The sequence below is a fragment of the Saccostrea echinata genome, unplaced genomic scaffold, assembly GCF_033153115.1.
Source record: "Saccostrea echinata isolate AGI-Se365-2 ecotype Australia unplaced genomic scaffold, CSIRO_AGI_Sech_v1 ptg000052l, whole genome shotgun sequence".
NCBI classification, from domain to species: Eukaryota; Metazoa; Mollusca; class Bivalvia; order Ostreida; family Ostreidae; genus Saccostrea; species Saccostrea echinata.
Genome location: NW_026889801.1, coordinates 12,704,931 through 12,716,779, shown reverse-complemented (window position 1 = coordinate 12,716,779; position 11,849 = coordinate 12,704,931). Strand labels below are relative to the sequence as shown.

General features: G+C 31.2%; 1 protein-coding gene across 1 annotated transcript; it reads right to left on the bottom strand.

Moving 5' to 3' along the window:
* Positions 1-1,069: 1,069 nt before the first annotated feature.
* Positions 1,070-11,371, bottom strand: LOC133203911 (3-oxoacyl-[acyl-carrier-protein] reductase FabG-like). Its single transcript, XM_061339707.1, has 10 exons — positions 11,304-11,371; positions 9,900-10,033; positions 9,435-9,527; positions 9,130-9,215; positions 8,927-9,020; positions 8,300-8,369; positions 7,991-8,027; positions 7,563-7,626; positions 7,115-7,281; positions 1,070-1,143 (listed from the first exon to the last, which is right to left on the bottom strand). The coding sequence occupies exons 1-10, from the start codon at positions 11,353-11,355 to the stop codon at positions 1,128-1,130; spliced, it is 813 nt and encodes a 270-aa protein (XP_061195691.1). The 5' UTR covers positions 11,356-11,371; the 3' UTR covers positions 1,070-1,127.
* Positions 11,372-11,849: the final 478 nt, after the last annotated feature.

Genomic DNA, 11,849 nt, shown 5'->3' with positions numbered 1-11,849 from the left:
AACAAAACATTGTCAAAAACATTCTGTAGAAATGTACATGGATAGGTTTTCTTGTTTTCCAATTTGCAATGCCTGTCGTGTGCTCCGATTGGATGAAAGAGGATTCAGCCTCCATAACATTTCCAAAGCTTTCCAATGATTGGTCATTTTCGTTTCTTTGTCTCTCTCGCCGTCGAATAGATAATCCCGTAAGAACTTTACCAATCTTTCTATACAGAAGACAACTACATACGAAAAATGACCCAAGTAAAACCGACATTGAGGACGTCTGCACGATTCCGATTTCTGGATAATTTTCTGTTCTGATCCAACAGTGTGTTCCTGAAACGTTCATATGGTTACCGAGTGGCCCAATTCCAGAGGAAAAGAAACATGGAATTCCAACTAAAAACGATGCGACAATAGATGTAAAAATTGCTATTCTTTTGTGTTGATCCGTCATACGTCGCCTGTATGGCTTACAAAGTTTCAAGTAACGCTGAATCGTTATAATTACTATCAATCCGGCGGATTCTAACACAAAAAATATAGTTAGAAAAAAGAAAGTTTTGCACATGATATCTGAAGGATAATTCAGGTTAAAAAATACGAGAGTGAAAAAGAAAACTGTTGTTCCGCATGAAGCAACCAAGTTAATTCCAGATAAAAATGTGATAAAATATCGGTTGTCATTTTTTGGCATTTTAAACAAGTGAATATACAGCACAAGAACATTGCCAATAGTTCCAGTAAGAAAATATATGGCTAAAAGTACTCCTGTAGGAATAAGTTTATGTCTGAAATATGAATTCCAATATTCAATATCTTCGAAGTTGTTTGTTCTGTTTTCCATGATAGATAAATTCATAGCTTTGTTTGTCGTGCTGTTGACTATATTTGAATGTTTACCTTTTGGTGAAAGGAAATTCAAGTTATAACCAGGAAACAAAAACTATCAAATTCATCCTGTATTGTCATTAGTTCATATCATGGCATTGGTTATTTTATAAAAGGAAATCTACCAGAGTTCCTCGAATCTTATATTGACCTTTTCATATTTTCAACACATTTCAAATAGTATTCATTCGTTGCTTTAGAACTCTCTGCACACTGCACAAGAGCTCTGATTCTATGGTATTTTCATGGAGTTATATGCCTTTATATCTAAAATGAAATAAATTGAAATCGACAGTATATTACTCAATATGTAGTTAATGCAAGCATTCTTAAAAGACAAACCTGCATTGCGAATCAAATTATTCGTTTGTTTTTCAAAATACATCATTATATAAGTTAAAAACATGTAAATATTATCAAAGTCATTGGGTCTGTAATTTTCAATCTAATTAAAATTAGATGTTCCGAATCCGCTACCGCTTCTCAACAGATGTCCCGAATCCGCTACCGCTTCTCAAGGAATTCTAGTCAATTCGGCACTTGGTAAACTCGGCACATGGTGAATTCGGCACCCAGTAAAGTGAATTCGGCACTGGTATATTCGGTACCTAGTTAACTCGGCACCCGGTATACTCGGCATCTGGTTAATTCGGCACCCGTTTATGAATTATAAAGAATATTATACAATGTAAATACTAACATATACTTTTTAAAATGTTTTAAATAATATCTTCATCAAACATTTTTCTTTGATTTTTGTCCGTGTGTGTTTCTTATTACAGTTTACAAAGGTGTCAAAAATGTAGCATTTATTGAGCATTTAAACAGTGATAATATAACTTTCACGTGAAAAAAAAGCCCGCCTTTTAATTCATGATGTTGGTCAACCCACTTCTCCTTTTCCTTTGTTTCTTCTATTTCTCAAAATAATTTGCCCAGCTTCAAAAATATTCAAAGAAAACACATCTGTAGTTTTGTCACATCAGAACTTAAGCCCCGTTCACACTCGTTCAAGCAGGAATTTCGTAAAAAAAAAAAAAAAAGACTTGCTTCTTACAGTACAATATGCAGAAACTTTTTAGGTATAGAGTGCAGGACTTAGGGTCATTTTTCGAATATCCTGAATTTTGAAATTTTGAATTGTAGATATCAAGTCACTATAAAACTCCTGAAAGGTGTTTAATAATTATAGGTCGTTTTAAGTTTTATTCAAGGTGCGTGCAGTATCCACCCGTCCAGATGAGGAACTCGTTTCCGTAACAAATTTAAATCGAGTTGTTATTACAAGACATTAATTAAGTAATAAATACAATAGTGAAGTTTGAAAATGAGATTATTAAAATCTATACATTCCGTTATGATGTGGTTGTATTGAATTGGCTAGCATAGAATATTTCGGAAACATAAGATTCATGGGTAGTATCTCCTATTGTAATGAAAAAATAAAAAATAAAAGAAGCTTAAGATTAGTAGTAAGATAGTACTAAATGGAATTGTTCATTGAAGGAAAGCTGCTCAAAGATACTTCACTCAAATAAATATTACAGACATTTAATTAAAAGTAATCTAATCTTACTTTCAAATTTCGTGCATGGAAATGAAAAAGTTACGTTAAAAAATACTAATTGTTCAAATGAGGATCCAATTACAGCATATATACATAGCTTCGAGTAAACTTCCGTTTTCGTGACATTTTGAACTTGAATAAAGTAAAATAAATGTAAAAACAAATAGAAAGATCTTTTTAATTTTGATTATCTAAACTTACCAAAAATACGCCATACAGTATATGGCTTTAAATTTTATGTTTGTATGAAATTTTATAACCGTACAAAAATATATGTCATTACCGTCCTTGTGTACATGATACGGAAATGACTGTAAAAGTTAACATTCATTTTGATTTTGATTTGTTTACTGCGCCATGTTCTATATTTTTACTTGATTAGTTAATATGAAAAGAAATTGATAGAACAACTCCAGTACAATAAAGATTCTTTTTAGAGCAGAAGGCTTGTTAGGAATCTACAGGAGGTCGTGTAATTAAGGTTGTAAATATGATGCAACACACGTGTTAAATGACCATCGATATTTTATTACTGAATGTTGAACATTGTAATTAGATGATAAAATTCTCTAACGCCAACTAATTGCTGTAGGGATAACTAAAATAATTAATAAGTACCTTATAAGTTTGTTATGAAGTAAAATATACAAGGATTTTTGGTATAGCACTAATTATTTAGTTAAAATTTTGGGAAGGGGGGGGGTGTATGTACAGAAGTTAATTTTCAACAATATAAGTTTTGAAATTCTCGCATAAAGATTTATATTAATGTTAATTATTGTTGTCTCAAACTAGATATTTTTTTTCTCTTAAATGCAAAAGCATTCCTGGATTATACACGTAGTTATTAGAGTTATTTTTTTTGAGTGAGACAATTTTGTTGGTATGGTCTGTAAATAAATTGTGAATTATGAGCTCGATTAAATATCTGAAAGAAGGACATTTGCTAAAATTATCCACTTGAGAAATAATATTATGTCCTACTTGGTCAAAAATTCGTTGTTTGACAATGCATCCAGTTTTTCGCTTTATGTACCGGTACTTCAACACGCTCGCATAAAAAAAATTACGTTATAGCAATTCTGAATAATACAATTATTATGGACAACCATTTTCATTTCAAAACTTGGATATATACATTTTTGTTAAAGCAGGGAACAACGCGTAATTCTTAATATACACTTAATTTTTTTCTTCTATTTACCACTAAAATATGCATGTTACAAAAATCAAGATCTGTGTTTCTTCAGATGCATATTTTTTTTTAAATACAAATCAAGAAAATAAAGACAACAACTAGAAGTCTAAAATTCTCCATTAAAGATAATTAATATGTACTATGTTTTTTTTAGCTTTCACAGTTCTATACCCCCCCCAAAAAATTATCGAGACTGGGAGATATTACAGTATAGATGCATTGATAATTCAATGTTGTACGTTTCAATTCAAATTTTCATTAATGAAAAGGTCACAACTAACAGTATTTTTTATGCTTAGAGGAGCGGAATTAATGTTTCCACATATGCGAACTTTTACTTATTATACTTGAAATAGTTTAAAAACGACTTTATTAGTAAACAAAAATAAATGAATAAATAAAAAATCAAATCAAAACACTTGTCTGCAAAAGCAATTCTACTAATCAACTAGTAAAACACATGAAAAATGTTAACAAATCACACAATAATTACACAGTTGCCGAATTAACACAAATGGGTGCCGAATTAACTAGATTCTGATGCCGAATTCACCAGATTCTGATGCCGAATTCACCAGGTGCCGAATTCACCTAGTGCCGAATTCACTTTTTCTTTAGGTGCCGAATTCACCAGGTGCCGAATTCACTTGTACCCTTCTCAAGCATCTAATGTTTGAGAAGCGATAGCGGATTCGGAACATCTAATTTTAATTAGATTGCGTAACTTTGAATGATTTAGAAATATATAAAACCTATAAATTATTATCAAGGTAAATCCCCAATTAATAATAAAAACTGATTTTCGGAAGAAATTTGATAATAAATTTAACACGCACATAGATATATCATGCCTATTAAGGGCAAGTTAACTGTATCGTTTACTGATTTTTAATTGGAAATTAAAATAAGTACAAGACCGTAACTATATAGGCATAATTTTTCAGTAAGTCAAGGTATCTGGAGATTGCACAAGTACCCAGACGGTGGTCCATGGCATCGCCCTAATGGGGGAACTGCGTATGGAGGGTTGAGCCCTAGAAGCTCGTAGGTTTTACAAAATTAAAGACTTAATTTTCAAGTTTTCACATTTTAAAATGACTTATAAAGGCCGTGTAAACGATGTTAATTATGACCCTCCATACACTGCACACTATAAATTCTGTAGTATTTTTATGCAGTTAGAGTAAACTACCTTTAGAACAGATACAAAATGAATCTAAATCTACTGAGTATTATTCAATTTGTAATAAATGAAAACATTCTTTCTATTTATTTACGCCTGGATATATTAATTAAACAATTTATATGCATATTTATTCCCATTTTGAACAGTAAACAACAGTGATTTCTGTTCATTCCTGTTTGTAAATGACTGCATGGTACCCCATGTTGAAAATGACATATAAACTAAAAATTAACACCTTCATACGGTTTAAGGTCAGACGACACATTCCTCAAAAATATATAATTTTTCCCAAGAATTTGTCATTGAAGTATTGCTACTTAAACATTTTTCCTCACCAAAAATTGAGGTACCTTACCAGGCATTTGGGCAAGATACCAGAGGGTGATATTTCCTATATAATCCATATAGGTAATCTTTTGAATTGCCAATGTTACAATTTCTGGTGCACTTATTTTTTAAAACATATTGAAAACAATTAAGAAATCACAAGAGAATGACAATTATGAATAATTTTTGATATAATACCAAGGTATACAAAACATATAATTGAGTAACGTGTCGTCTGACCTTAATTTGTCAATGTCCGGAAAGATACATGTATATAGAGGGTCCTAACTAATTAACACCCCCCCCCCCCCATGCACACACACACACACACACATACATGTGCCCGCAAATGATAACACATATATCCTGAATAAATATCGAAATAATCAAGAACCTAGCGAGATGATTGATATTCGGAAACTGGATCTTATAATGTTTAAAAGTATTGATTAAGTACAATGACACAAATAATTAAAGTTTTTACTTAAAAAAAAACTCAAATAGTTAGGCATTTGCATCAGTTGCCTCAATGGTTGTTTCGGTCATGAAAATGCATGGGAATAAGGATTTTTTTCATGTCTTCTAGTTATGGGGCCGTAACTTTTTTTTTACAGGTAATGGGCAGGGATATCATTATTTTTCAATAAAAAAAAAGGCGAATCAAAGAAAAAATTATTCAAAATTTCAAAAAACTTCAAGCAAATTCAAAATATTGTGGTCCCCGCTTTCTGTGTCTGAGTAAATTGGGTGGCATATTGAATTTGTCTAGTTTGTGTGTCTGCTTCTGAAAAACATCAAACTTCAAGATCAAGGTCACGAGGTAAAATATCATACCACGAGCTATGTTTTGTTGTCTTCAGTGCTGCACCGACAACTGATTTGCAAGATTTGTTTACCTGAGAGGGAAATGTTATTTATAAAGATTTTTCATTGAAATTTTGAACCGTTATTCAACAAATCTTGACCATGATGTATGCCAATTTTAATTTTATACTATTAGTGAAACAAAAGATATTGAAAATGTTCGCATATTTCTGGAACAACCCTCGTATGTATGGCTTCAAAAGTAGATCAATGGCTGAAATTTGGGTTGACATATATACCGGGTATCCAGATTTATCAACTGGTGAGAACTGATGATTTAAGACTGTATTATAATAGTATTTATTTCATAAAATTAACATAGAACATTAACACCAATACATGCATCAACTTAAAAAAAAATGATGACTCCTGACATAAGAGTACAAAATACGTTTTGACAACTACTGGTAAATATTATAAAAATCCACAAAAAAAAAAGTAATTATGCCTTTCCTTCTTAATGAGACATCTGAAAGCCCTGACACATCAACTCTCAATACTTATCTTCGTCAGAGTATGCAAAATATATATAATAAGCACAATATATCACAATAAATGCCCAAAAGATTACAAAAATGGATGACCATGACCTACTTTTGGAAAGATATACCTCACCACTTCGCCAAGCAAACAAATAAATTGAATGTGTGTGATTATTGTATTTCTTTGAACTATGATAACAGGGAATTTTTGTGCCATGAACAGTTGAACACCATATGACAAGGAGAAGTATTGGGCATGCCTTCTGTACCAGTTCTACTTCATGCCTTCATCTCAGTTGCTCTTGCTCTACATATTGCAGACATTTGTAAATTTTACAATTATGTTTGATAATAATAGGCCTCACAATATGAATCTGACATTTGAAAATAAATGGATGACATTCAGAAGTACATGTAGGTCACCATGACCTTCTTTTGGGTTGACATTCTTCACATTATATAGGGCAATACATGACTTTCTCCTGTTTATATTACATGCGCAGACCATCGGACTTTGGAGTCCTACATATATATATATATATATACAGAAATAAGTCCTGATTAAAACATTCATATCACAGCACTGGTAATTCTCAAAATTTCTGTGTTTTTACTTTGTCGGCATATGATCCACAAGTCTGTGTTTTCCACCATCTACTGGCAACATTACTCCCGTGATAAAGGAAGCGCTGTCTGAGGCCAGAAAGGCAATGGCATTAGCAGCCTCAATCACGTGGCCTGGCCGTCCTAAGGCATGTGTAGTTTTACAGTGCTCTAGAAACTACAATTAGATAGTTGAATGTTAAAATATTCAACTAACAAAAGTGTCACAATTATCTAAAAATAAATATTGCAGACACTTCACAATATCTTGGCTTGCATATGAAACTTTAAAGAATACCTTACATACACTTTGATGAAAACAGCCATCGTTTTGGAAAAAATCTGAGTATTGTAGTACAAAAATTTTCCAACAATTTGACCAGTTTTCTATTATGCAAATGTGTAGTTTTTTTTTATTGTAACTCCATGAGTTGAATCAGAATTAAATGGACGTTTTACCTTCTGGTAAACCTCCTCATCCATTCCCCCTCTTTTGTGGATCTCCGTGATAATCACTCCAGGACTGCAAAACATTTTTTTTTTGATTAAAGAAAACCATGAATCATTTCAAAGAATGATTAATTAATAAACTTTAAAAAAAAATAATTATACTTAAAATATGATCAACTGGGTTAATTATTTTCCTTCATGCAATTGAAGTATAGTAATTTTAAATGCAATAAATTCATTGAAAGTTTGGCACAGGTGAGCTAATTCAACACAGACACTAAGCAAGCCATTACTATATATATCCCATATTCTTTTGAGATAAAACCTCAAAAACAACACAACATGCAAAACTATAGCAAAAATAAAGCTTAAAGTTGATTAGTCTACAGCTTATACATCATGTACATATAGAAAAAATTGAAAATGTATATAATTACTTAACACTGTTGACTCTGACCTGTTTTGGAGCCAACTCTGAAATATCAGAATTTCAAATAAGATGCCAACATATTGTGTCTCCAGACATTGTGGTTTTTTTTTTTAAAATTACAGACTTTTACAAATTCAATTATCATATGAACCCTTTTACACTCCAATAGCTACATTATAAAACTGTGTATAAAATGCAGTCTGGCAACCTCAAAAGCACTAGCCGAAATATGGAAACAAAATATATGATAATATATGCAAAATACCTAAGATCTGCAGTCAATTTACATGTACCTTTGATGAAATGAAATACTGACCTATGGCTGTGCATCTTGTAAATTGGTCTAAAGCACTTTTTGACACGCAATATGCTAGAACTCCATAAACCTGAAATATCAATTTTTATTGAATGAAAAAGGTGATTAGAAAATAACAAACTGCAAAACTGGAAGAACAAGAGGTATGATAAAGTTTCTAGGAGGAGTGAGCATCCCCTGTTGACTGCTCATGCCTGCCATGAGCCCTATAAAGGGTAAACACAGCAATTCTTGGTCCAAATTAATATAAAACACAAGTACATGTATGAAACATGTCAGAAAAAATAGGACCCAATGATATTAGGATGTATTTGCAAATAAGGTCATTAGAAAGACTACAGAATTCTCAAAAAGCTGACTATTTGAAAGCAAGATTGTAGAAAGCCCTGTAATATCAACCTTTTTGCCAATAGGCTGTCTCTGTTTAAAAAAAATTGATTGTAAATAATAAACACAGTGAACATAATGCACAGACTTTAATAATTAAAAAGAGGCTCATGGAACATAACAGTGTCCTAAAAAGCAGAAATTTTTTTTAACAAGATTAAGAGTTAAGGGTTTAGAGTTCATAATATAAAGCATGATGTACACAGTTTAAAGTTATATTATTATTTTATAACCACTTACTGATTGAATTCCATTCACACTGGATACATTCACAATGTTTCCTTTTGTTTTAATGAGATGAGGAACTGCAAGCATAGTCAAATGATAAATAGATCTGAAAACAAAATCAAGAAAATTAATTGCATACAGACTGTTTATAAGAAAAAAAAAGATTAACTTAATGCAAAAACAATGTAGTACTTATCTTCAGAAAAAAAACCCACCTGACATTGATGTTCATGACCTCATCATACTGCTCTAGCGATGTTGTTTCTATTGTTCCTGGTTTTACTATTCCTGCATTATTAACCTAATGTTCAAACAAAAAAAAAAGTATTTTTCCACTTTTATTATATTCCTCTATCTAGATTCTTTATATATAAGAAACATAGTAAAAATTAAGTCTTCTACAGAATTCCTGTTTCCCTATGACCATAAGCTTTCTTTATAAGATTAGTGTTTGTTCTTTCTAACCAAAAAAATTGAAGCTGTATTTTACCAAATCTTCCAAGTTGTATGTTTCACATACCAGAATGTCCAGTTTTCCATAATGCTTAATTGTTTCATCAACAAGCTGTTTCACAAAATCTTCATCGTTCAAATTGCCAGAAAGGGTAAATGGCTGAAAGGAAAAGAATATACCCTTGATGTAATTAATGAAAGTCAATATTTTCTCTCCAGTAGGATATGAATGTCTTAGCATGTCCCTTGACTATCCCTAATATTTTTTTAAAATGAAAATGCATCAAAATCCACAAAATTACCTGTATACAATCAAATTTATAATGATTATAAAGTGGGGTGAGAGTAAAATTTTTAACTCTAACTCAGTCCTCTACTTGTAAAATGTATCGGTACATGAATTTCTTTTAACTTAAGGCAGAATTTTCCTATTATTGAAATTCATGCAAAAATTTTTTTAGCTTAAAATTACCCAGGCTGGCGTATACATGTCGGTAAACCGTTTAGACCTGAACTTTAATCTTACAAATACCTTCTTTCCATTTCCTTTCTCACACTCAGCTGCTGTTTTGGACAAATTTTCTACATTTCTGCCAGTAATGGCAACCTCCGCTCCCAGTTTACAAAACAAGATAGCTGTCCCTGCACCAATACCAGAACTGGCCCCTGGAAAGCAAATATTTAATTTTACAGTACTAGTGGGTTTTTTTTGTTTTGTTTTTTTTTTTTTTATGTGATTGTGTCTTGTTGTTGTTTGTGTGTGTCCTAATTTGTTTTTATTTCTTTCCTTCTTTCTTTTTTTTTTTTGCTGGGGGGGGGGGGGTTACAATATGATAATGATATGATAACAAACAGGATTGGTTCACATTTTACAAAATATTAACTTACACTAAGTAAAACCAATAAAATTCTACTTTTGCAAATTATTTTATTCTTTATATTGATAAAATTGTGATTCTGATGTAAATATGAAGAATTTGGTTACTGAGTTAATAATCCAATTATACATGTATATGATACATAACATTTTGCAATTATTTTTTTGTGAAACAAGGCCATAGAAAAAGCATTTAAATAAAAATTGTCAGTATTATCTATCCCCTGCTTTCATGTTTGTGATCACATGTACAAAAAAACAAAACAAAACAAAACAAAACAAACAAACAAAAAACAAACAAACAAACAAACAAAAAAAGCATTCCAAAAATGAGGATTGTTCCAAATATATACTTTTTGGAAAAAAGAAAGAAAAAAAATAAATGAATTTTAAAAAGAAAATATATGCAGACATTTACCATGTTATCATCTAAGCCAAAACAAAAGAAGTTTAAATAATACACTTGAAAAAAAAAATGTATTTTTTTATTGTGTGTGTGTGTTTTTTTTTGGGGGGGGGGGTATTTTAAAATGAATGGAAAGAGAGAAAACTCTTGATCTTTTTTCTACTTTCGTTTTTTCATGCCCTGTTTACAGATTTGTTTTATTAAGAGAAATGCTTCAATGTACACATGCAAATTTTGTTCTAAAAAGTTTCTTGAGTTTCAATTAAACATTGTTTGCCTTCATTTCTTTTCCCATATCTTTATTTTGGATTTAACCACATGTATACGTCTAAGTTGAGAAAAAAAAAATTGGGGTCATACGTATGCAGGTCTCAAAATAATAGGCCGTATATTTCATAAATGAAAAACTCTTTTTACAGTAAAAAACTTGTGGTGAAAAAAACTTGAATCTACATCTATACAAAAAGTGTCGAGCTAGCTCTTTATATGACCAAGTAACACAGTGAAGGAGATCCCTATGCCACTGGAAGCGACGCGGTGTACTTTTATTTTGTTAAATACATGTACACATTCAAGTTATCCGGCGGTCTGCTTAGTATACATATAAATTGACTCTACTGAAAATTGTCCTAAAATATAGCAGTCTGACAAACCTGTAATAAGCGCCACTTTCCCAACCAATTTAGCTATTGATGCCATGGTCATGCAGCACCGGGTTCTGAGAGTTATACGCAATGTGTACATGTATACAGACTGTATAAACATATTCAGTTCCGATGTGGTGTGACGAACATTAATTCCTGTCGGAAAACATTTTTTTTCTCTCTTTATTTCTGAAAAAAAAATCAACAAATTAAGGGATATTTACATGTATATATCAATTAATGTCATTAACATGTGCAAGGGCATGTTTTATAATAATTTCCTCTGTAATATATTTTAACCCCCCCTTTTTTTTTATACAAATACAGTCAAACCTCGTTATGTCGTGGAATGAGGAAAAGACATCGAGATATCCGGGGGTTTGAGAAATTGATGGTAAAAAAAAAATATATTCATGATAAATATATATACATGTATATATTCCGCGGAATATTGATGATCGAGATACTGATATCATAGTTTGTGATTAATATGATTTAGTGTCAGTACAACTCTTGGAAAAGAAATTTCAATTTTAAACTTAAAAAAAAAAAATA

What these genes read in the sequence shown, in the direction of transcription:
- LOC133203911 (XM_061339707.1), bottom strand. Translation starts at nt 11,355, where the DNA reads ATGACCATGGCATCAATAGCTAAATTGGTTGGGAAAGTGGCGCTTATT. An exon ending in AGAAAGGAAATGGAAAGAAG is followed by an intron (nt 9,528 to 9,899) that starts GTATTTGTAAGA and finishes TTTTCCTTTCAG; the next exon opens with CCATTTACCCTTTCTGGCAA. An exon ending in GTCAGAGTCAACAGTGTTAA is followed by an intron (nt 7,627 to 7,990) that starts GTAATTATATAC and finishes AATGTTTTGCAG; the next exon opens with TCCTGGAGTGATTATCACGG.